This window comes from Oryzias melastigma, linkage group LG15 (genome assembly GCF_002922805.2).
Source record: "Oryzias melastigma strain HK-1 linkage group LG15, ASM292280v2, whole genome shotgun sequence".
In the NCBI taxonomy this organism is placed as follows: Eukaryota; Metazoa; Chordata; class Actinopteri; order Beloniformes; family Adrianichthyidae; genus Oryzias; species Oryzias melastigma.
Window position 1 is genome coordinate 8,854,192 of NC_050526.1, and position 26,627 is coordinate 8,880,818.

Sequence of the window (26,627 nt, forward strand, 5' to 3'; positions counted from 1 at the left end):
CTGACTGTTAATTCAGAAATAGTTCCTTGTTAGTGGGTGGAGTTAGTGTCTGTTCTTGTGTAAATATTGACACCAACAGGTCTCCATGGCCAGGGAGTGCGCTTCTTACTCCAATCACGAGGGATCGTGCAGTGTATGGGACACAAATGATGACTGGATTTATTCTGCCAGTCATCTGTGGCTCTGCCTCCACCCAAATCATTACAATATATTTCCTTCCAACATTTTAAATTATTATCAATTCATTTTTGAAAAAGCGCCACTGAGCCGCAAGGAAGTACTTGAAGAGCCGCATGCGGCTCCGGAGCCGCAGGTTGCCGACCCCCGTGTTATACAAACCAAGATCGATTGATGTTAGGAGCACAAAACAGGAACAATTTATTTGGATCTTTACAATAAACTGTTATTTAATTGAAAATAATTTAAAAAGATCATGGCAACATGTCATGACCATTGAATACATTTTGTTTTTCTTTGATGACTAATGCCTCACACTCTTCCTATTGTAAACTAATGATATACCCCCACTTTCTAGCACTACTCTCAAGGAGATAAACCAACTGTATGTATGTGTGAGGTTTCTACATTGATCACACTGTATGCATACATGGACATCACTGCTGTATGGTCTTTTTGGTGCAGATTTGTTATTTGTTTGGTAAAAATATAATGCTGCACTTGATTCTGTTGCTCGTGTAAACATTTTTTATTGAGCAGCAACTTCTTCATGATATGATATGACATATGTCATGTCGTTGCTGCAAAGTAGTTGCATTGTTTTAAAGATATTATGGTCTGGACCACCAAGATATTACTCAGGATTTACTCCTTAGCCACATTTAGCCAGTGGGGACCAATTTTAATAGCCCTGCTCTAAATGCCTCATGGTGTTTCTTTTGACCTTTTGTTTGTTTAAACCCATTATTATTTTAAAAAAGAAAATTGCATTTTTGGTGTTATTAACATGTTCTTTTGACACTTTTCTTATGATGGAGGACAATATAAAGAAAATAATCATAAAATTTCTGAGTATTTCTTTATTCAAATCGCTGTGTATCAGGAACAGACAAAAAAAGGTGTGTGGGAAAGCTTGTAGGTGTGTGACGTAGGAGCTATTACAGTGGACTCCCTGTTCCGCTCCATTCTGACTCATCCATATACAGATGAATAGATCCATGAACGTCCTTGTTTTCCTCGTTTGAGTTGGAACCGTAGGGCTGGATAGCTTCATTATCGTTTATCATTTTTATTGTGTCACTGTTGTTAGCGGCTGTGAGGGTTTGTAAGCTAGCAGAGGAGAGTCTAGACAGATGGATGATGGGAAATGCGACTGTATTCTGTGCCAACAGTCTAACCACAACTCAGAAGTTAATTTCTGATAAACTGCTGCTCTACAAAAACTATGTCCTTAAATATGACAGTGGTTTCTGGCCAAAAACGTCAGAATAATAATTAAAGGCCACTGGGAACACTATGGAAATAGATCTTTGATTTTGTGGCAAAATGTGTTATAAATATCCAGTGGAGCTTCATAATCTCTTTTATTGCTTTAGGTTTGAGAGAGAAGTCACCTATGATCAAACTGTACTCCCATCATTTGGAACTAAATGAAAAACATACATCTGGAACTTTGACACTGAAGAATTGACTAAATATTCAAAGATTCAAAGACTTTTATTGTAACTGTCAGGAACAGTTAAATTGTGGGGAGTCCACCAGCAGCAATGCACAGCACAATAAAAATATAGAAAAGAAGTTAAAAATAAGAACAAAATAAATAAGTAGAATAAAAGTAAAATATAACGTATTTAACAGTAATAATAATATGAAACTGTACAGAGGTAGGGCAAAAGGGGAAGTATACAACATAATTGCAGCATAGTAATAAATATGTAGATATGTTATTATTGTGATGTTTTCCTATGGTTAAAGTTAAAGTCCCATTAGTTGTCACTCACCTAGATGTGTGAAATTTGTTCTCTGCATTTGACCCATCCCCACGGAGAGTGGTGAGCTGCAGACACAGCTGCACTCGGGAACCATTTGGTTGTTTAACCCCCCAATCCAACCACTTAATGCTGAGTGTCAAGCAGGGAGGGACTGGGTCCCATTTTTAGTCTTTAGTATGACCCTGTTGGGATTTTAACTCACAATCTTCCAGTTTCAGGGTGGACACTCCACCACAAGGCCACTGAGGTGGTAAAGGTGTCAACTTTTCATGAACACAGTGGTAATGAATGACATTTTATTGAATTTGTCCGCAGTTACTGAATACTGGGTGCAAACATCAGCTAGGACAATTGTTATCATATAAAACAATGTCATTAATATGCTAATGGTCTGTCCTTCAGGTAAAGGAGAGGGGGATGCAGTGACGGGAAGTGATGTGGTCCTGACCAAAATGAAGCTCTTCAACAACTTCAATGAAAGGCCCCTAAAGGTTGATGACTCCTTTTCCACTGTCTCCATGGTGTCAGATAACTGTCGGCACACCTTAGACAGTATCAAAGCCTCTGAGGTGAACCCTGACCTTGAAGACAAATCCTCACAGTCCCAGATGAAGTCTAGCTCAGACTACCTGTCGGTTATTTTTTCGAACTCGGAGCTTCCTAGGTTGTATAAGTTTGAATCAGAGGACTCTGGAGTGGAGCTCAACAGTGGAGCCAATTCACCATCGACTCCAAACAGCTCAGAGAAGAGTTTTGTGGTGCACAGTCGAGAGCCTTCCAGTGATTCCTGCAACTTAAACTCTGATCATGCTTCCCGGCCCAACACATTCATTATAAATGTGAAAAGCTCTGAGATAAACCAGACTGTGGATAACAACCTGAATACACGGGATGATGCTGAAAGCGACGTGCTGATTTACAGAGATGAACTCGGTTCTCCATCTGAGGAAACAGAACTGCAAAAAAGTAAGGACGAGGAGAGAGACACGACTTCAGGAACAATCCCTGAAGTCCTTTCTGAAACTGAGGAGACCGGTGCTTTGACAGACACGGGCTGCCCTACGGACATCACATTGGTTCAGGAACCTTTCATGGGACTGCATGATGACAGGAGGAGCTCAGAAAAAGAACCATCGTCCATGAGGAGGAGCAACACCACCGACAGCCTTAAGGAATACATGGAGGAGTGCTGCAGACTGAGTCAGGTTGGTTTCTAATATTTTATATGACTACATACGAACCAGTCTAATGGGGCATTCACACTGAACGCAGCAGGTGCGTCAAATTCACGTCAGCCGCTTCTCTTTTGACGCGTGTCAAATTTACTGCTCAACGCCTTGACGTGCCTGCCGCGGAGCAACAGCTGAAGTTGTTCTGGAATTCATTCGTTGTCGCATCATGGATGATGTTGAGCGAGTAGCTTGGGTTTATATGTTTTGGAGGGCACCAGCAAGCACATCACTGTGTTTGTTTTCTCCAGGTCTATCAGAGTCTCTCCGGGTTCTGTGTACTTCACTTGTGCAGCAAGAGCAGCACCTGAGAGTCGTTTCAAACTTCCGTCTGTCTGTGGTCCAGTTTGAGCTTTAACCATAGAGGAGGAAATAAAAATAAAACCGGAGGATCTTTTTATTTTTGTCTTGATGAAAATAAGAAAAACATCATAAGCCCATGAAGCTAGAACGGTCCCGTGCAACAACGGCACTCGCGGTGGCTCTCCAGGCTGCTGGGCATCTAACTGCAGGCGGGCAAGCAGAGCTATACTGCCCAGGGACCCGCAGCCTGGAGAGTAGACCTCGCTAGATCTGCCGGGCGCCTGGACAGCAGCGGCAACAGCTATCAGCTGTGCCAGAGCCTGGGGAGTGGAGCTCACTAGCTCGCTAAGCTATACTGGTGGTTAAAAGAACACAGTTAAAACCTAAAGGTGACAGAGCTTTTGCAGCAGTAGCTCCATCTCTCTGGAACTCCCTTCTTCTCAGCCTCAGATCTGTAGAATCAGTGTTTTCTTTTAAAAAGCAGCTAAAGACACATCTTTTTAAAATTGCCTTTTCTTAATTATGTTTTTATATTCAGTTTTTATACTCTGTTTTTATACTCTTGTTCTATTCTTTGTTTTACTTGTGTTTTATTGTGAAGAACTTTGGGATTCTTATCTTGAAAGGTGCTATATAAATGAAGATTATTATTATATTATTTCTTTTATCCATTGGCCCACTGGCTAGCATAGCTGTCCATTAAGCTCAATGAGCTCTGTGACGGGTTGACAATCTGTCCAGTGAAATGATTTAATAAAGTTAATTATTTAAAATTGGCATTCAATAAATAAAATTGCAAATAAATACATATTTAAATATATATGGTATTACAATAGCCGTTAAAAAGTACATTTATTCATTTATGGTGTATATATTTATTTAAAATTGTCCCATTTAGTCCTCCATACTTTCTGACAGTAGATTGTATTTGTCTCTACAAGTTTTAGGATTGCAGAAAAAAGCAGCTTTGGTTATGTGCACTATGCAAATGCAATGTATTGGACAGCAAACAATTTCAGAATCCAAAGTCTCCCATTCCACACTTGAATAGGACTGAAACAGCTAAAAAAATCCTTTCAGAATCTCTGTGCAGAGTTAGACGACCAACAAGATTCTGTTTTCACATGCTGGAAATATCTCCCCTAAAAGTGTTCTACAGATGCAATTTGATGATTTGATGAGCTCTAGTGATGAGTGAAGAAGCTGAGGGCAACTCTTGCATTCTACCATCTCCAGTGTGACAGTGTCCCCCCCCCGCCCCATAAAAAAGAAAATGAACATGGTCTGTGTAAAAATGTGGGGTATTTGACATATTTATCACATACTTGATGGAACAGAGTTTACCAAACTCTGGCCTTGAACAAAAACTCAAGCTTCCACATTTAAAGTGAGCAGGTGGGCAGTGGTTTTATCGCTTTAAATATCTCAAAAAAGATGAAGAAGTGTTACATGACAGGTGGGCTCATGAAAACACTGTAACACATGCCTCTGTCCTGAGTTGAAGTCCCCTCTGATGAAAATCCTGTTCTTTGAGTTTTAACTTGTTTGTGTGTCATTTTTCTTCTGAAAGAGACCAAATGTAATAAGAAATCATTTAGTTTTTGCATTTCTGAGTATTTCTCCTTTTAAATCAATCAAACTGTCTTGGACAGACTCTGTTTGAATAAATTATCTTCTTTCCATCAACAGCTCTGCTGCACATGCACTAAACCCTCATCTGTTCCTAGTGTCTAGTTCAGGTTCTGGAGAAGAGAAGATGGTATCTTCACATTGACTGCAGTCAAATGAGCCGCCGTTCACATTTCTGTGGTCAAATCAGCATCACTGGATTTTTGGTGTGAGTTTCATCCAATACTTACGGTAGCAGGACTGAGAACGCTGGAAAATCTCCACCAGACTCCACGGAGCTTCTTGATGTGACCACGGAAATGTGAACGGCGGCTCATTTGACCGCAGTTGGAAAGGATTGTAAATCAATGAAAGAGCATTTTGATGTTAGCTTTGATTATTTTATCAAGAACTCTGAGAAACCAATGATTGAATGTATTGATCACAGTCAATAAACATTGGAGAATTAGCTAAAAGAGTCTTTGGTGAACTGGAAGGAGAAAGAATCAGGATTTTGGAGGAAGTTCTGTCCATGAAGATCTTCACTTCCTCGTCCAGCTGACATCCGGATCAGAACCATACGGCTGGACATTACCCAGATTGATGGAGGTTTTTATGTAGCAGTGGTGAAGATTTACGCTAGTGAGACACAGAGCTATCATAATCAGACAGGTGGGAACAGGGGTGGAGCTCCAGAAGCCACGCCCCCTCAGAGGAGATTTTGAAAACAGGAAAAATTGATTTTTAAGACATTTAGGATGTGGGATTTTTAGTTAACGCCTTCCTAATCATAATTAAAACACTACTGGGAACATTTTTTTTTCAACAATAAAAGTCATTGGGGAACTTTAAGCAGGTTTTTTTCTTGTGTTTCACTTTTACATCAACAAAATAAAAAACTTTCTTCATTAGAACTTGACCCAAAATACTACGTTCATTGAAAAAAGGAAGACAGCTACATGGTCCAATGCCTGTAATGTAACTTGAGGGATCTTATCTGCTTTAAATCTTCATGTGAAGGCATGGTGCCCTTTAATGAAATGTGTAACAGGAACCTCTTTGCACACTTCTGAATCTTGGCAGTAAAAGTGAAAAGGTGCAAAGGTTATAAACATCATGGTTTCTCTTTGTTCATGGGCAGGTATTGAACTTTAAACCAGGTGCTTCTTTTCTATACCCTTAATCATGTATGTTTTAAGCCTGATAAACAACCCAAAAGACAAACATGTGACAACATGAGAAGTTCTTGGACTACTTTGTGATCTTGTGAACCTGATATATTTGGTATCCAGCTCTACTGGAGGTTTAGCTGAGTAACACCTCTACACTATGGTAGTTTATTACAGGTGATGTTATGTGTTGGACCATGATCAGTTCTAACCTTTCACGTATAAATTTGTTTCACATTCTCGTTAGTATTAGATACATTTCTGCTTTGGTTGATGATTTGCTGTCTTTAAACACAGTTAAACAGAGTTTTTGCAAAAACTTGGAAATGAAGAATCAAAATGATTCACAAAATGCATGTCTACAGTAATATCTACTGTAAAATAAACAGAAGTTAAAAAAGTGTTGTCAAAATATTGCACTTGAATGCACTGAACTTTCTGATGGTAGAATCCCCAACTGTTTTAAAAAGCACAAGGTGTTCATTTGAACAAACTCAAAGCTGTAACACATTCTCTCTAATCGTTGACGGTAATGAAAGAGCAGCAGCAATGTTTTCAGGAACATCAAACAGGTGATTATGACTCTGCAGCTTTCCCAGCTGCCAGGTGTTCTCACAGACACCGAGGAGCTCTTTCATCTTCAATTTAACCCAAATAAGCATCCCAAAACAGGAATCAAATATGACTCTCGGTACATTTAATAAAAATAAGTTAGCACCTTTAAAGAATATATCAGATGGATGGATTGGAAGAAAGGAAGTTACGTTGTGTTCACACTGAATGTGATTCATGTTTTCAGAGGCATCCCACTTCAATGTTAAATCAATATACAGACACAATCAGAGGTCACACGGCCCATTTGAGAACTGTGGTGCATAGAGATTTCAAATACCTGACTTTGTTAAACATGATGGGTCACATTAACCAAAGACTCAGCTTTGGCCTATGATGTATTGATCACATGATCAGTTATTCTAATGTTTCTTTTATCCCTCTTTGGACTAATGCAGGACAGCATTTCATCAAACTGGGTCACAGAGAGACAGAAGTACTGCTGAAGGCGTCCGTCATTCTAACGCAGCTCCTGTAATAGAGTCTCTGAATGATCTCATGAACCCAGACATGGAAGCGTGATTACTGATTCTTTTGTAGAACTCTTTAAAATAGATAAACCTGGTATCTCAACATTATCCATGTCCTTCACACATTGTAAATGCGATATACCGATTAGCGATGAAGCTGAAAACCTTTGGTGGTAGCTCCTCTCACACATGTCTGTAATGTCAAGTTTGTAAGCACATTTTTAGACATATACTCAGCAGCAAGCCCCGAAACAGAGGCATTCAATTTAGAATTTTACGTGTAAACTTATTTTAATTGGAACGTGGCAAAAGAGGAGCACCAAAGCCAAACTGAAGTCTGTCAGAGTGAATGGTGACCAAACCCAGCGCTCCTGGAAGCATGTTCTCTGTACAGATGACACCAACAGTCGTGTGTGTAGACACCATAACAGAGGACACTTTTAGTTTTAACAAAACGACAGTATTCAATAGAACGTCAGTCTAACTGAAACAGAGACAGGGCGGGGAGGCCGTGGTGCAGTGGTAGAGCAGTCGACTCCTGATCAGAAGTGAGCGGGTTCGACTCCCGCCTTGCCCGCCCATGTGTTGAAGTGTCCTTGGGCAAGACACTGAACCCCGAATTGCCTCTGGTGGGAAGTTGGCGCCAGTGTTTGGCAGCTTAGCCACCACCAGTGTGTGAATGGGTCTGTGAAGCACTTTGGGCCCTCGAAGGAGGGTAGAAAGCGCTATACAAGTATACGCCATTTACATTAACTGAAACTCCTAAAGAGTCTTTTCTTCAGTTTCAATTGTTTGGTTTTTTACTTCTCAGTATTGGCATTGACATTAAATACACAAATATGAAACAATGTTATAAAATACAAAACACTTTCATAGGCTGTCTTGAATGCAAATGTGTTCAAATATATTGCTTTGTTAAAGATATTTTTTTTCCATTTTTTCCCAGTCATGCATCATATAATTTATGAGACAGACAGATATACATTTCACTAACAGATGCACGCATTCGTATATCGTTGTTTTGATCAAATCATGACTCATGACTTTTTGTTTCATCCTTGTTGCTTTTCATCCTTTTCTCAACCATTTTGTGTGGAAAACATAATTGCCCCCATTGCTCATGTGATCAACGGAAACTGAGAGGAAGTGCAGCAGGGTGTGTGTTTGTGTATGCGTGTTTGTTTACATGGTCCGTTCACTTAAAAATGGGCCTGCACACGCAAAAAGAGGGCATTCCTGTATCCCACACGCTCTTCCTGGCTGTGAGATCACTGTGAGATTTGAGGGGTCACAGATAAGATCAGTGCCAGGCTAGAATGGCCTCTGATTGCAGACCCACACCCCCGCCACTTACAAGTCGCTAAGGAAGTGAGCATCCTTTCCTCAGGAATACCCTTCCTTATCTTAATTAGTCTGATAGTCTTAAGAGAAGTGGCCTGGGGAGGAAATGGGTTCTCTGACTCTTGGTGACTGCCAATCAAGCCCATGAATTTATTGTAAAACAATGACAGTTTACAACCCTTTATGCGGATAATTTTGTGGTTCTTGTTTAGTATGTGTTGTGTGTGTTTAAATTTGTGGGATTTGTCAGAGGAAATGAATGAAGTCAGCTCCCAGTTGATTTGGCCATTGTTTAACCAGTGTTTCCATCAGAGTGTCCAGCTGCCTCACTGGAAGTTTTATGTCTGCTGCAGAGGAAGGAGAGACCCCGATCTCAGTGTGCATCCTGTTTTTGTTGTTTCACCTCAGGATTGTTGATAGAAAAAGAGAAATATCTGTTTTTCTTTCTTTGTTTAATGAGAAATGACAGCCCCTTTCTACAATGCTTGATACGACGTGTACTTTTTGCTATACATTTTGCAACAACTATTTAAATCAACATATCAAAGTTCTGGTTCTTTGGCTGAAAAAAATAGAAACTTTCTACATTTCTCTGTGAATTCATCTTTAGCCTGTGGAATCTTAATGAATTTGCACATATTGTGTTCATACAGACACAGCAGCAGAGCCCCGGTGTCATCTTATCAGGTCTAAGCTACCTGCAGCACATCTGCCATCTCATTGAAAACATCGGCAAGCTGCAGGAGACAAACCTGAAGCTGCAGAAGCAGATCTGCAGTTTGCAGAAGGACCATAGAAAGACAAAAACTAAAGAGGTGAGTAAACTGGTTGAATAATACACATTTTTGCGTGTTTCACAGAGATGATACACACCAATATCAAAAGTTGCAAAGTGGCTCGTCTGGACTCTTTAGAGTAGTGGTATCAAACTCAATCGCACAACGGGAAAAAAACCAAAACACACCTCGGGTCGCGGGCCAATCAGGATAAACATTTATTGAACACTCTAAAGCTATATTTTTAATACTTTAAAACCTTCACTTTTGATCATAATTATGAACTAGATATATAGTATGACTTGCGATAATACTTGCTGAAAAGGCTGAAGCTGATAGCCAGCTAAAATGTTAGCTAAATGCCAAATTAACCTAAAAAAAGTAGGTTAGCCAAAACAACGAGCATGTAGCTGAAAAAATAGCCAAACTTCAAAATAGCCTAAAAAACTGAAAAAGAAGCCTAAACTAGCCAAAACAGCTATCATGTAAATACTAGCTAAACCCCAAAATAGCTTAAAAAATTCTTAGTAAATGCCAAAATAGTCCAAAAAGCTAGCAGAATGCCAATTTTTAAAACTTTAAATCCGTAACTTTTTTACATAATCATGAATAATAAAAAGTCAGGAATATTATTTCAGATTAAATCAACTTAAACCTTAAATGACTTTCAATATTTTACTCTCCATAAAATATATTTTCTCAAAATTACACAAGTTAGAAATGAGTGCAAGATAACATCGAGCCATTAATAACAATAAATTACCCAGCGGGCCGGATCCGGCCCCCAGGCCTTGACTTTGACGCATACGCTTTAGATGTTTCTCCACCTTCTTCCATCTCTCACTATCAATCAATCAATTTTTTTTTTTTTTTAGAAAACAGCGCTTCTCATACTTGCACTTACTTGAAGTGCTTTATAATCAAAAACAGAAACAAACAAATCAATGAATCAATAAAAAGAGAGAAAGCCACCCTAAGTTCTAACGAAATGGCAGCCACTCAAGCCACCCTTTAACCACCCCCTCCCTCCATTAACACACACAAGGCATGACCCCCACAGACAATGAACACTCAGAGAAGTTAAAATAAAAAAAACTATAGATCACAATATCATCTGCAAACATCATGATCCACATAGATTCCTGTCTAACCCAATCTCTCAGTCTGTCCATCACCACATCAAACAAGAAGGAGCTCAGAGCTGATTGTCGGTGCAGTACCACCTCCATCTTCAACTCCTCTGCTACACCTACAAAACAGCCCTCATACATGCCCTTAACATCTCCAATGTACTTGTCTTGTCACTTCATCCAAACCACAGCTTCTCTCTCTGGATCCTGTCACAGACGTTCTCTAGATCTACAAAGACATGATTGTAGCTCCCTCTGACCTTCTCTGTTCACCTCCAGCAGAATCTTCAATGCAAATACAGCATCTGTGGTTCTCTTTCTTTTTCACAAGTTTCGATTTACACCAACACTCTGTAGCTCAACAGCACCAGTGATGGTTGTTGTAAACATGACCGAAGAAAGTTGTGTTAGGGATTTGCATGATTGATTTGAGTTTGGTTTAAAGATGAATTCCTTTCCTAACACAGCGCACTGCATCTACCCAGGCTAGGGAGAAACACATAAAAGCACTGGACTGCTGCTGCCTCAGACAGGGTTTGTTTGACCCAGACCTTCGTGCCTCAGAAAGCTGCATTAATTAAATAGCTGTGGATGAATATTCTAGAACCTAGAGATAAATGTCATGGTTTATTAAAAAAAACAAAACAACAAGTCAGAGATAGAGTAAACATTAGGCATGTAGGGAAAAATCTATTTGACAATATATCGTGATATTTCATTTGGCGATGCATCAAAAATCCTGAAAAGACTGTATTTAATTAATTGTTTAGGAGCAAACGTAGTGTAGTCCCTTACTTTTTTGTTCCACCTAAACCTAGGGTTGGGAACCAATCGGATACATCTCCCCAAATCCAAAGCAGAACTGCAACAGTCGTGTGCAGGCTCTGTAGAGAGCCTGAAGCTTTTTCTTTCCTCTTTTTTGGATATTCTTTTAACCCCTTGAAGATAAAAACCCAGTGAGGATAAAAAAACGACCCCACTTTTAATGTAAACATGGCTAGGAAAGCACAAGGGTTACGTCAGTGCACCATACCCGTTTACGCCACATCAAATGAGAGATGTTAAAGAGTTTTTTTTCTTCAGAACAATAGAACGTACTGCTGCGACAGCGTACATTCTGAGTCAGCAGATCCCATTTTCTCCATACAGGACCACGGAGAGAAGAGGGGGGCAGTCGACAGGTGCTCCCCCTCCACGCTCTAGAGGGGGCTCCACTGTACGGGAATACACCTCCTTCTGACGCAAAAATCAGTAAATACGTGAAACCGCAAATAAAGAAGCGCAACACTGCATACGCTCTCATTCCATATGGGCACGTTTTTTTCCTTTGAGCATAAGGTATTCTATGTCACTTATTCCAATCAGGAGGATTGCCCCGTCAGCGGTCTTATATGAGCCCGCCCACTATTGCAGGAAAGGTAAAAGGATTGGCTAGAACTTCAACGTACTGAACAGAGTAGGAGTGATTGACATGTCCTAAGAAAACTAGACCTTCACTGAAACTAAGCACGCAAAGGAGGAACCACATGCAGCAGCTTCTTTCAGGTCTGGTAGAACCCTGTAATTCATGATGGTTCCTACTTGGAATTTTGGTGCCCAACCCTACTAAAACCCCGACTGCTAGTTCGCAGCACAGCACACACTGAGCCTCTTTGAGGAGCTCTACACCAAACCAAAACAACAGCAACAAGCTTTTAAGAGTTCTGGATATGCTACATTCAGCAATGTTGGAAATTAACCGTATTTTATGTCCTCAATCATACTTTTAGAACCTTATGGGTTAAGGGACATTCATTCTGTTTTTGTTTTTTTTTTTTGTTATTGTGCCCTTTAAGAACACATATTTTTAAATTTACCAAAAAAAAAAGCACTGTGAATTGTATATAATATACAGTTGCAGAGCTTACCATTGAATAAAATGAATTTTACCATCTTATGAATGGTATATTAATATTCAGGTAGTGTTTTTTTTTCCTAAGTCATATTCTTTAAAAAAAAAGTAAACAATTGTTCAGGAACAGTCTTGGGATGTATTACAAAACATATCGTATTGCCAGACTCCTCTGAATACACACCTCTAGTAAATATGTGTCAGTGTTAATTTCACCAAAAGTTAGATCGTTAATTTTGTCACAAATCGTCAAACTGATGGCATAAATGAGGAGATCCATATCAGCAGCTCCTTCTGTAACGTTCTGAGTGATAATCGTGTCACCCAAGACAAGCGGTGATGTTTTATGCCAGTGAGCACACACTTCTTGATAATAGTGTTTGTGTGACTTTACTGGTTCACTGTCAAAAAGAAAGCAAACAAACAGTAGCATCTTACCAGTTACATCTACCAACAATGCTGGCAGAAAAGAGTCCAGACTCCTGTGTTAACAATAGCTACATTTCCACCTGTTTGTAAATTTCTCTCTAAGAAAGGCAGCAGTTTCTCCTTCACTGACTTTGTAATATCTCGAGGGGCCGTGTTCACTCAGAGTGGATTAAAGGTCAGTGGTTCACAGAGGGTGTCCCCTTCAGAACTCCTGTGTGTGGCCTCGCCACACAAAAAGGGAAGATTCTTTCAACTTTCAGCTACTTGAGGTCCTATTAAATTAAAATAAACTTGAATGGGCAACAATGTTGTGAGTCAGTGAACATTTAAGTGATGTCACACAGGGGTGCACTCAGACTCTGGAGCCCCTCACTGCCTTTTTTCTTGTTGGGTCAGATTTCTGTTCTTACAGAAAAGTAAAAATTTTTAGGAGAATTGATTCATTTGAACTTTTACACCAGAAGTGCCTGAATTATAATCAAACTCAAACCCTTTATTTTACCTATCAATCACTGATGGAGATAGTTCAATCATTTTGATTTTAAGAAAAATTTAAACAATCTATTTTTTGTGTATTCTATAAGAGAACATGAACACATGTGATGTATAGATTGAATAAATCTATCATACTTCACATCACAAGAAGTAATGCAGCAGTACAATGTCCTCTAGAAGCAAAAGACCTTTAGAATATGAAGTAATGATGTACAAACATTATATTAACTAATACTGTTTTTTGCAGGATATTTTCCAGGAGCACTGCAGCTGTGGAGCAGCAAGCCTAGCTTATCAGGAGATTCAGAAGAAGTCCTCCAGAAGTGAGATTTTGTCTCCATCTGGCACTCTATCTGATCTGTCCTCGATACCAGAAGTCATTCGGCACCCCCTTACATCCACCAGGACAGGTACTTTACAGATGACATTCTGTCGTCCGAGTTGTAGAAATAGAAACTTCTGGAAAGGCTTTCATGCCTTCTATTAAAGAACATGTTTTGTCTGTTTTTGTGGTTTGTATCCAATTGACTTTTGTCACGGAGATTCTGTTCTACCAAAACGGCATTATTTTGTATGTAGATCACATGTGTCAAAGTCAAGGCCCGAGGGCCGGATCCGGCCCTTCAGGTGATTCTATCCGGCCCTCCAGATCATTTTATTTTATTGTTATTAATGATCCGATGTTATCTTGTGCTTATTTCTAACTTGTATAATTTTGACAAAATATATTTTATGGAGAGTAAAATATTGAAAGTTATTTAAGGTTTAAGTTGATCTATTCTGGAATAATAATCCTGCCTTTTTATTATTCATAATTATGTAAAAAGTTAGAGTTTTAAAAATTAACATTCTGCTAGCTTTTTGAAATTTAGTAAGATTGCTATTTTGGAGTTTAGCTAATATTTTTTTACAATTTTTAACGTTTTTTTAGGCTGTTTTGGAGTTAATGTCTACACAGTAGCTGTTTTGGCTAATTTAGGCTTTTTTCAGGTTTTTAGCCTATTTTCAGGTTCAGCTATTTTTTCAGCTACATGCTGGCTATTTGGCCCCAATACCAAAGATGCTGAGCCAGCTTTTTGGTTTTAGGTTGTAGTTTACAGTGGAATACTCTTGGCCTTCATTGAGACCATACCGAGTTAGCCTTTAGTTCTTAATTACTTGGAGGAGAAGCAGTTAATAACCTGCTCCAGTGGTGTGTCAACAAACACTCCCTCACACAGCCACATGGCTTTATTGAAAATGAAATGTACCTGTGTTTTTGGAAGGTTTAGCTTCCTCCTCCTGACCCAAAAACAACTTGGGGGTTTCTCTGTTCTCTAAGTAAAGACTCTCATCATAGAATGATGGAGTTTAAGTGGGAAATAGCATGTAAACTCAAAACACTTTCAGCCTCTGTTTATAACTTTTATCCTTGTCATTATAAATATTGCGATGATGATGATGATATATAAATGTAAAAGCATTGCAAAGATGAGTCTCAGGAGAATGCAGTCAAAGATTCTTAATGTTTTCCTGCTTATTTGTGATACTTGTTTCAGGTAGGAGCAGTGAATGTGTGGCCTCTGTCCCTCGGTGGAAGAGAAGCCTGAAGCGAAGGAGCTACACTGAAGGGGGCGCCCTCTTCCTAAGTGACAGCAGAGAACAAGTGTCCACCCCCCAGCGCAGAGTGAGTGAACACATTTATAATAGTGGGGCATTTATGGTAGAAAAAGGTCATCTGAACTTAGCTTTTAAAGTCCAGCCGTGTCCTCACATGTGTTGGGAGATAGAAAAACCGTTCACAGTTAGTGATGTGTGAACATTTCTTATGGCTAAAGAGACAGTTTACAAACTGATAGTGTGTCCCTCAAGAGACTGACTTATTGCCAACCATCTGGCCTATGTCTTGGTCACAACTGCCCTCATGGCTGAATACTAGCTGGTGAAAAATGGGCAAACCTGTACAAACAGGAAACCTGCGCAAAATAACAGTCGTAAAACACTCGTAAAATGTTTGTGCACATTTTCTCTACGCTAAACAATGGTACGTTCCATTTTCATGATGTTCCTTAAAGTGTCTCTGCGAGACACCTGCGCTTCCCTTAAGATGTGGCCACTCCTCTCTATGACCTTCCACAGACCCCAGACGACCCACAAACCTGCTTCTTCTGTACGGTTCATGTGAATAAGGCTTCAGGAAAGAGTTTGACAGTTAAAGAGGCCGTACCATGATTTTCTTCAGAGTGAACTATATCCATAAATATGATCATGTATTACCTTTGGAACACAGAAAAACAAATTATTTATAAAATATGTTATTTTTGTGAACTCTTTATACCCTGAAGTAAAACGACTCCAATTCTGAGGCTCCGCCTTTGGCTCCTTAAGGGTGTCGCCCCTTTTACAACACCATCCTAGAGCCGTCAGCGTGTCTCCCACAAAAAAAACATCCAATTTAAAAATTAGATTGATGTACATTAATTCGTTTATCCCCAGAACTTGGCACAGACACAATGGTGATGAGTAATGGGTTCATTTTAATTGTGAAATTCAGTCAAAAAATGCAGAAAACAGCAGATGAACATTTCATGATTTATAGAAATGATGGTTGTTCTGATTAGACCTGGCTGTGAACTTTTCATCAAAAATCAAAAATCCTTTTCACTTCAATGCAGATCATTTTCCTGGAGACAAGCGCGCCTTTCCGTCTATGCTCAATAAGCCATGTTCAAACCAGTTCTCCCAATTCGTCACTCAGGTTTTCCACCAGGAAATAGTCTGCTCTCTTTTTCCTCCAGAAGATAGTCTGGTCCTTTTCTTGGGCTTTCAAGGCTAGCTGATCACTACTAGCTTCACGGAGAAAGTGTTTATGTTGGCCTGGAGCCGGAGCACAGTCTTCCTGGAGGGGGCGGTTCTCAACTTGTGACATCAGCACATGAGGACCGGCTCGTTTTCATGGGTATGGGAGGGGCTGCTCTTCAGACTGCAGGTTTTTAGAGGATTACTCAGAAATGCGTGAACAGATCAAATTTCCGCTTTGGGGTTGTTTACAGTGATGAATAAATAGTATAAAACACCTAAAAGCTCAAAAAGTAGATTTTTCATGGTATGGCCCCTTTAAACTGCTTTGCACTGAAGGTTTAAATTTTGAACACCAGAGCAGTAGCGGCAGTGTTGACGTTCTTTAAATAACCAAAACTGTTCAACAGTTCCTCCAATGAATGTCATTCCAATGGATCCTGAAGGAGATTCTTCAACCTGAGGCTCTGATGCACCAAAAAGCTGCTCGTCTGCTTCAAAATCTGTTGGAATCATTGAAAAAAACTTCATTGCTAACATTATTCTACAATACATTCTGTGTTTAGCTGTTGAGAGTAATTGTGTGACATTTTGGTTTGTATCATGTAAAATATAAAGGTTGTCAAACATTGTTCTATAAGCACTGTCTCCCAGTAAAACTTGTCAATAAACACCTCATGTTCAAGTTTGATCAAATGGTAGTAAACAGAGTACTGTCTTGTGTTTCCTTAAACTCAGCTGAGTGAAAACTACACTTGGGGCAGAGTCAAAGACATTGTAAGGAAAGCTAAAGTGGGGAATCAGAACCGTCTGGGATCGACTTCCACCTCTCTGAAGATGTCCTGTCCACAGCTGTACAGGTAAAGCTTCATCTGTAATGTTGGGATGGTTTCAAAAATGTGTGAAACTATTTAAACATGCCCTCTTTTGGGTGATATCATTGGTCTTTTGCCCTTCAGCGGAGAACAGTCTGAAAGTAGAACTATGTACCACAGAGACTCCTGGCACAGATGAGGACATTTGTTTAAACAAATACAAAAAAACAAAATAAAACAAGAAAACGACCCAGATTTCCAAGTTCTAAAATGATAACCACTTAAAAGGCACCATTCTTGTTTCTGTTGTTTTAGAAAAAACAACTTTGAAAGTGGAGAGAGGAATGCCTGTTATCTAACAGTAAATAAAAGCCAGCATGAGGCATTTTGGGGGTGAAAACTGTTGACCACCGCAGTGGATGTTGGGAAAGAGGGAGAGACTGTCAGGCTTTTGGCAGGAGGAGATGAAAGGAGCTCCTAGCTTAGTTTTGCCTGTGAGATAAGAGGGCTGAGTGAGAGTAAACGGTGGCCTTTCTTTAGCTGAGAGCTACAAAGCAGAACGTTGTGCTATGGAGGACGGCCGCTCTGTCAGCCTCCCCCTCCATTCTGACCCGAGTTTGGCTCCAGTCCAAACACCAAAGGAGGTAGAGAGGCAGACCTTAGCTATGCCTGGAGGAGTGGGGGAGTTTCTGCACATTTAAGCCTGGTGAAATATGAATACAGTTCAGGAATCATGGGAAAAAACGTACATGCAACTACAAGACTCATCTTCTGTGAACGATCCTAATATAAAGATCAAAGCTGTTCTTAGTTTCAAATACTGTTTCTTTATAGGCCAGACCTGAACCCGGCAGAACCAGCTGTGAGGAACAGGAACTCCATGATGGCTTTGGGCCCTCAGAGCAGATTGGACTTGCCCTGGCTGCAGTGAACATGCAGGTAGAGTACTGTGATGTTGCTTCATTCTTATCTTTATTAATTATTAAACAATAGCGAGAACAGGAATTCAGCTTTTGTCACACATCCTTTTCACTTTGTTTTGGACATTTACTAAAATCAAAGAACCACTCCAATGAAAATGGTGTTTTAGGTGTTTTCAACAAATACTTTTATACTTACACTGTATGTAGTTTTTCTTTACAGATGGGGAACATATTTAAACATTTTTTAGGATTAAAACTGCATTTTTGAGTTCTTCTTTAGTCCAATCGTGATGGATCAGGAGCAGATGAAACCTGCAGGTTAGAAAAAGCTCGGTTTTGTGACGCAGAAACTGTGATGTTGTGTCCCGTCTGCGCTACGACTCTGAAGCATCCACTTGCAGACAAATAGATCCATGAATGTCTTCATTTTTGTCATCTGAGCTGGAATCTGGATCAAACCTGTACAGCTGCATTACTCCGATATCACTCACAGTGTTTTTTACTATCCTAATGTTCGCTCAGGGTTATGAGTGGCTGTAAGCTAGCAGGAGAGAGGGTATGATGGGAAATTAGCCGAGGCTAGCTTCCATGCCAACAGTTCCCGCCCACAATCCAGTATTGAGCTTTTGCAAAACATAAAGATTTTTTCCAATCAAAATGTGTCTCAACAATCAGGTTTTCTCTTTTAGCACAACTGTCTTTACTAATCAACAAATCACTGGCAGACGACTGCATCAAGCTCCACATGAACTCTCCCTTCATGTATTTAGATACCACACCAGATATATGAGCAAAATACAAACTAAAGATGTCTTTCAAATGTTTTCTAATTGTCTCTAGATGAAATCCAAGCTTCCCTCAAATGAGAATACAGTTAAACCATTCAAATATGATTTTAAAAATAAAGTAAAAATGTCTAAATTGATTCATTTTAAACAATAAAAAGGTTAGATTTGGGTATATAGCAGTTACCCTGACCAGTTTATCTCTGTATTCATTCCTCATAAATTCTGTCTTTGTTCACGATACAGATCCCTAAAGTCCAGAAGCAAAGAGATGTCATACCGACAAGATTCAAGAGCTGAAAGCAAAGTTTAGCACAGAAAGTGAGAGGACAGGAGCAGCTGCTGCGTGTTTGGCAGAAAGAAAACAACTGTAAATAAGATATACAATGTAAATTATTGTTACAAGTATAAATATATGAGTGATCCTGCTGTGAAGAGGAAACGGCATTTACCGGACTGCTAAGAGGTTGTTGTGTTAATACTAATGAACTTGGTTTCATTTGGATGAAAGAAAATCCGACATTAAAGAAATTGTTTGTATTTTATATTTACGTTTTAAGAATTTGTTGATGAGTTACACCTTTGTATGTAACGTGTATGAACGACCTTGTTTGGAACAAACGACTGTGATTATTCTGACGAGAGAAAGTCTGATTCATCAAACCATGTTTTGGTATTCTGTCCTTAAATATTCATAGGTTTTTGTAAGATCTCTTACTGTCAGGTTTGTTTGACACATTCCTTCCTGTGGTGTATTTGAGGAGCTTCAGTAACTCCTGTGACCTGAACAGGACTCAGCCAGAACAGAAGGTGACTGGATGTTTACTGTGTGAGTTCTTTCTGAGATCAGATTAAAGAAATGATCATTTTATACCACCGAGTCTTTTAGACTCTGCAGCCAATAAAGAAATACTTTTCAAAGGTTTTCTGTTTTCATAATTCACACACATATTCATGGGGATGAAGGTGACAACAGAAGGTCCTGAGTCTGAAACAGATGCATGTTCTCCTCGCTGAACCCTCAAAGAGCTGCTGGGGACGGTCAAATGTTGGAGGCCCATCAAAATGTTGATTTAAGGAACTATCAAATCCTTGTGGTGGTGCGTCAGATCTGCTCAATCTGGGACTCTGCCCTGCAATGAAGCTGTGACTCCAAAACCTTTAGAGACACCTCTTTGAAATGTGGGTTCTGCAGGTCCCTATGGGGTCTCCTAAAGCCTCTCAGGCTCCACATGGTTGTTACCTGTGCAGCAAATCCAGTGGTGAGATTTCTTCACTGCTAAATATTCCACAGTCGACTGTAATCATGAGAAAATGGGAGAGTTTGGGAACAACAGTAACTCAGACACATCGTGGTAGACTGCGTAAACTGACAGAGAGGACTCCAGTAACAAAGATAACTATCATCAAACTGCCCTCTTCTCTCACATAATTCATTAGCATGTTTGGGGAAGGGGGTCCATTTGCAACGCACCTTGAGGGTTGGGCTACTCTGCAGTGATTCCTTCATCCTTGGTTGGATCTGTGGCCCCTCCCCTCTGAGTAATACTCCAATGTTCTTCAACAAATGTTTACAAAGCAGATCAGAAGTGTTTTTGATGAGTATGGATTGCAAATAGACATAATTATTAATAATATTTGTGAGACAAACAGCTGGGTGGGGGGTGATCTCCATCCACGTGGATTCATCAATCCTCTGGTCTCCAACCCCCGTGAACAATAAGGGGAAATATTATATGTAAAGACTTTAATATTCTTTTCAAGAAGATTGCAGGGTGAAGAAGATTATAGACAAAAAGAGAACAAAACTTTTACTTTGGTCTTGAGTCGGGTAAAGCACTGGTCGGACACTTCCTGCTGTCGTGAAACCTTTCACTAATGAGTTACATCATGTGATGACAGAAGCTCCGCCCTCATGGGCCTATTCCATTTTTCTATGGACTTACGACCAATGGGGGAACAGAGATGGTACCAGTCGGTCCTGCTTACCGGGTCCACTTTGTAATGGAAACGCTCAAAAGTCCAGTCCAGTCTGGACTGCTGAGTGGAAACGAGACAAATAATTCCCACCAGATCTCTGGCTGTGCCATGAGCTGGAGATCACATCCCATCAGAACCTGGGGGTATCCGTGTCCCTCTGGTGCTGGTTCTCACTCTTCACCTTCTCAAATATCAACATGGAGAGGAACATCCAATAGTAGGTCCTAATTATGTAATTGTTCAAAAATTACTGTTGCTCTGCAACAAACATAATGAAAAAAAAAACATTTGTTTAGAAGGTATGTCATAAGTGTCTTATTTTTATTTTATTTTTTTTGTGAGGTTACATAAAATTGCATTTTAATGTGCTGGACGGGAAAACAACCACCGTATTTTCTAGAGTTTGACCAGGGGTGCGACTTGTATTCAGGAGCAACTTATTTGTGTGTGTGTGTTTTTTAAGACATAAATAGTAATAAAGCGGTTGTTTCCTCTAGCAACCACTAGTAGCAAATACTGAGTATAAGTATTTGCTACTGACAGCAGAAGACCAAACATGGAAGAGAATCTGATTGTTTTCCTCTTAAACCTTGATATTTTATTACACTGATCAAAAGATTAGTATTATTGTATTTATTTATTTTTTAGTTGCCCTGGGCTTGGCGGATTTGAAACTATAAGTGTGACTTACACTCCAGAGCGACTTATATATGGTTTTCTTCTTCTTGATTAGGCACAAAATACAATATCTGGAAAATTACTACTGAAAACTATTCCATTTTTAATGTAACTTTTAGGAAAAAAGCTGTAACTTCAAACTTTTTTTTGTCACACTATTACAAAAAAGGCATGCCAGATCGTAGAGGGACCGTATATCAACACAGAGATTTTCTTTGGTTTTCCATTTTTTGTTGCTGGGGTGGCTTGTGATTTTGTTACAATCACTCAGGTTCAGTAGTGTGGTAATAGTGTAATACACGCAATGGCCAGAAGAGAGCAGCAGAGGAACACAATCACATGAGGTACTTATACAGGAGGTGTCTGTACAAAACATTTCCTGCTTGTTAGTCAGTTTTTGAATGTAGAGACCCCCTCAAGAGTGACATTTCTAAAGATATAAACTGCTTTTTTGGAGTTATCTGAAATGAATAAAACAGTTCTTCTATTTCCCTTTTCTTGTTTTAAAAATACTCCATAGGAGGAATAAAATGCCAGGGAACCGCTCAATAAGAGCAAAAAACATAAATAATCCAATAATTTTATGATTTGTTGTTATTAGTTTGCACCCACTTTAAGTTCAAAGTTCAATCTTTACTAAAGCTACATTGTTATTCATTCTTCCCCATACATACTGATGTACAGCTTGACAATTAGGCAACATAGAGTTCAAGCCAAAAGTTTGGACACATTTTTAAATTTATATTCATGACTATTTACATTGTTGATTCTCACTGAAGCATCACAGCTATGAATGAACACATGTTCAGTTACATACCGAACCGAAACAGGTGCAATAACTGAAATCATGTTTGATAGTGTCTTCAAAGTAGTCCCCCTTTGCTCTGAATACAGCTTTGAACACTCTTAAGGCTTTTTCTAATGAGCTTCAAGAGGTCATCACCTGAAATGGTCTTCCCAGAGGTGTTCAGCCCCTTTTCCTTCACTCTGGAGTCCAGTCACCCCAAACATCTCGATGAGGTTCTGTGGAGAACAGGTCATCTGCTGCAGCGCTCCATCACTCCCCTTCTTGGTCAAATATCCCGTACACAGCCTTCAGTGAGGATCTACAATGTAAATAGTCATGAAAATAAAGAGACCCATTGGCCTGTACTGTTTGTCAAAATAAACATTGTTTTTGTTGAGTCCTTTTTGTCAGTGAAGCCCAGCTGTGGTCGCTGTGAACTGATGCCGTCTTTGTCTCAGAATATTTTCCAGCAAAATGTCACAACTGTAACAAACAGTCACTGTTCAGAAAACTGGAGTCCACAAACAGAACAATCTTTTCTTACAGTAAAAAACAAAGACTGTGAAAGCTGCTCTTTCATTGGAGCCCAACAACAAATATTTGAAATGCTTTCAAACCCACCAAGACTTCACGAAGGACAAAACATGGAAACCGGCGACTGAAAGTATCCAGACAATTTATCGAACCATATCCTTTAATAGGAATGACAGCACAGAACAACCAACTTTAAAAGCTTTATTGTTGTGTAGCACACTAGATTTATACTTATACTTCATAGGAAACACTTTGGCTCGTTTCTTGAAACAGAGACAACATTCTCAAAACCACCTGGACATTTCTCCAAACTTTTGTGCATTTGTTCACAACAAAATCAACGTTTTTCATACAATTCATGAGATTTCAAATGTTTTAGTGTTTGTCTGCAAATAGTTGGAAACAAAATCCAACAGTTTGAGTTTCTGATAGTTTTACCCAAAACACGTCAGCATTGTCTTCTTGTTTAAGTCGTCCCAAGCAAAACCATATCAATCAATCAATCCATCGTCTTGGCCGCTTCTTTCCTTTCGGGGTCGCGGGGGTGCCGGAGCCTAACCCGGCTGCTGATGGATGAAGGCGGGGTACACCCTGGACAGGTCGCCAGTCCGTCTCAGGGCCTCAATCACACACACATCCACTCTCACATTCACACCTAGGGGCAATTTAGAGTCACCAATTAACCTATGAAGCATGTTTTTGGACGGTGGGAGGAAGCCGGAGTCCCCGGTGAAAACCCACGCATGCACGGGGAGAACATGCAAACTCCACACAGAAAGGTCCCAGCCGGGATTCAAACCGGGGCCTTCTCGCTGTGAGGCTCCACTGCGCCACCGTGCAGCCCCAATCAATCAATCAATCAATCAATCAATCAATCAATCAATCAATCAATCAATCAATCAATCAATCAATCAATCAATCAATCGATCAATCAATCAATCTGGCGGCACTCATGGCCTAGAAAAGACACATGAGGAGGGCACAGGAATGATGTCAAAAATCCAGCATCTTCGATCTGTTTCGCAGTAGAATAGATTGAAGTACAAGCAAAAACACATCAACATAAAAACACATTGATGTTATGAGACGAAAAGGTCCAAACGGACTCTCACACGTCCAGTCCGGCAGCAGCCGTGCATCATCGTCCACTGCTCTACGGGCCGTCACATGGAGCACAACATTACCGAGAAGGAAAGGATTTGTGATCATTGCAATATTATGCATAATTGTTTATTTGTGTTGAATCCTTTCAGTTAGTAGGAAAACAGACAGTTTGATGTAAGTGGCAAAAAGAAAACATACTTGCCTTAAAATAACTTTAATTCTTTGTGAGAGAAAATGTTTTATAAAAAATCTAAATTGTGTCTTTAAAACTATGAATTGAATCGTGGCTTGATGGAATCCATACATCTTTACTGATTAGAGATGATTGTTTAGGTGCAGACAGACAGCCTCTGCCTGCTGTGAGTGTCCTGGTGCTGCTTTGTGGTGGAATCCTCTCGACTCAGATCTTGTTCCTGAAGTTTTCTGGGCCTCATTTGCCACAATATGTCTTTGTGTGGGATAACATGGACTTCCACTGTGGCCCACGTATCAGAAACTGGCTCCTCAGACATCCTAGCATGCTGAATGTATTACTGCTACCTTACACTCTGTTGCTCATTCCTAGAGGAGGTTTTCTTCAGCTCGGAGGTGGAAGGTCTACAAGTTTTAGGCTCAGAATCAAAGAACCCTCCTCCAAGAAGTTGATGTTGATTGTGAGATCACATAGAACATTGCAGTGGTTGGTTGCGGCATGCATGTCTAACCCCCCCTGGAAAAACATGACAAGGTAGTAGAGTGGTTTTGACTTAAATTTGTAGAGTCTGGGTTGTATATTTATGTGATAGAAGGCATCAGCTGTTTCCTAGTTTTGCTCATTGACTGTAAAGGAGAACTGGACTGAGTGAGTGGATCGTCACCCATGGAAAATAGTTTCCAATGCGATGAAATCAGTTCAGTCAACATTTTTCTGAAACATGAACATCTCTATATCAGAGCCAGACGACGTCTGCTAGCAGTGACTGATCCAAGTTGGTCGATTCACTGTTTCTATGGCAACCACCCTCACCAATCAGGAGTGAACTTGTTGGTAGACCCCACCCCCACCACTTGACAGCAGGCAACACAAAACCTGTCAATCAAATGTTTTAAATCTTTGATGCAAGATCACCTACAGAACTTTTATTGAGGCATCTGATTGGTTAGTTTATAACCTGAATAGCTTGCAAAAAAAAAAAGTGAACTAGCAAGAACATCTTAAAAACAGTCAGCACTGGTTCTATTGTTGGAAGCAGTGCTGAAGAGTTCAGTAAATAATAGTAAGTTTCTGCTCAGGACTTAACTGTTTTACCGGCATCACAGCATCAGTGTTAGCCTGAGCTAGCGGGCTCTGGAGGGCGCTGTAGGCTGCACTTCGCTAAATCAGTTAGACTTGAAACAATACAGAGAACTGCTCGGGACTGGAGAACAAAAGGCCAGATCCAGATATCACTCTGAGCCCTCCAGGAAGACCAGAGTATCTCTGGTGACGTGGAGACGAGGACAAAGAGTTCACGATCGGGCCTGGACGACGTGCATGGTCTGAATTCAGAGTTGTTGCCTTTCCAGGGAAGGAGGAGAGCAAAGGAGGTGCAGTCGGTTTGGATTACTATTCTACGATACTTTATATTTTATTTGCTGTTCGAGTGGAGTTAGGTTTAACTGACGTAGATTAAAAAAATAATAAAATACAACTTAACATTTAAATGAACCTCATTAGAGAATACAACCCCAGAGCCCACTCATTTACTATATGAGTAGTTTGACATGACTTTTGCTTTGGACATATTTCAAATATAAGTGACAGAAAGCTGAGGTTGAAACTGTCAGGAAGGAATCCTAGAGAAAAATCAAAGAGGAGGTGCATGTCTGTAGTGAAGGAGGACCTGAGGAGGTTTGGTGTGAGGGAGGAGGATGCAGAGGAGAGGGTGGATGGAGAGGGTGGATGGAGCTGGCTCAGAAGAACAACCAAAAGACCACCATTAAGAAACATGACTTTAATACAAATCAGAAAACAAGAGCATTGAAAATGCATTTCACATAACAATGTTTTCAATTTATGAAAAAATTTATATTGTGTTGAATTACAGACCAACATGGCTTTCTTTGACATTCATAAGCCCTCATCACTTTTTTTCACCTTTGAAAGCAGTCAAGAAGTGATCCAGAAGAATTCTCCGACCATTCTAGATGTGAAGTCAGTGTTTAAAAAAAAAAAATCAACAGAATAATTGTAATTCGGTTAGAGTTTGTCAGAGCAGAGGTGGTCAAATGTGCTGCCAGCAAATAGAAGCACTCGTGTAGGAAGAACATTTGGTTTATGCACCATCATTTCCTCTAGTTATGTTCATTCTTGGTCTCTTAACTTCAGAGATTCTCTTGTCTTTATTTAGTTTTTTCCTCAGAAGTCTTTATCCCAGCCCGACAGCTCGTCTGGAGCTTCCTCTGTGTCAGGTGGAAATATATCAAAGTTACTGTGATCCATTGGCCCCCTCAGCTGCAAAATAATGACAACAGTTAGTTAGGATCATGTCATTACAAGATTTTCAATGTCCTCAAATTTAGCCAGAAAAATGTCAGTCAGTGTTTCCTCATTTATCACAGGGATATATTATTAAAATCACCAGAAATTAGTGAAAACCATGAAGTAAGAGGATTACAGATGTCTAAGTCTCCCTCTGATGAAAATCCTGTTTTAGAGTTTTTAACATGTCTGTGTTTCATTTTCCTTGTGAAAGAGAACAAATATAACAAGAAATTTTGTTTTTACATTTCTGAGTATTTCTCCTTTCAAATCAGTCAAACTGTCTTGGACAGACTCTGTTTGAATGAATGATCTTCTTTCCATCAACAGCTCTGCTGCAC

The 26,627-nt window shown here is 39.8% G+C and overlaps 2 protein-coding genes across 2 annotated transcripts in view; one reads left to right on the forward strand and one right to left on the reverse strand.

The window, feature by feature from the left end:
- si:ch211-250c4.3 (uncharacterized protein LOC100535981 homolog) overlaps positions 1-19,628 on the forward strand; it is a 33,664-nt gene extending 14,036 nt beyond the window's left edge. Inside the window, exons 2-8 of the mRNA XM_024296489.2 lie at positions 2,352-3,154; positions 9,335-9,496; positions 13,650-13,812; positions 14,941-15,068; positions 16,919-17,040; positions 17,830-17,934; positions 18,950-19,628. Of these exons, the coding sequence (XP_024152257.1) occupies positions 2,352-3,154; positions 9,335-9,496; positions 13,650-13,812; positions 14,941-15,068; positions 16,919-17,040; positions 17,830-17,926 (1,475 nt within the window). The 3' untranslated portion in view covers positions 17,927-17,934; positions 18,950-19,628. The remainder of the gene's footprint in view (positions 1-2,351; positions 3,155-9,334; positions 9,497-13,649; positions 13,813-14,940; positions 15,069-16,918; positions 17,041-17,829; positions 17,935-18,949) is intronic.
- A 5,631-nt stretch (positions 19,629-25,259) lies between these two features.
- Positions 25,260-26,627, reverse strand: part of LOC112161926 (cGMP-dependent protein kinase 2) — a gene marked incomplete in the record, with an annotated part of 23,059 nt that continues 21,691 nt past the window's right edge. The window contains 1 exon segment of the mRNA XM_024297481.2: positions 25,260-26,259. Coding sequence (XP_024153249.1) covers positions 26,164-26,259 — 96 coding nt within the window.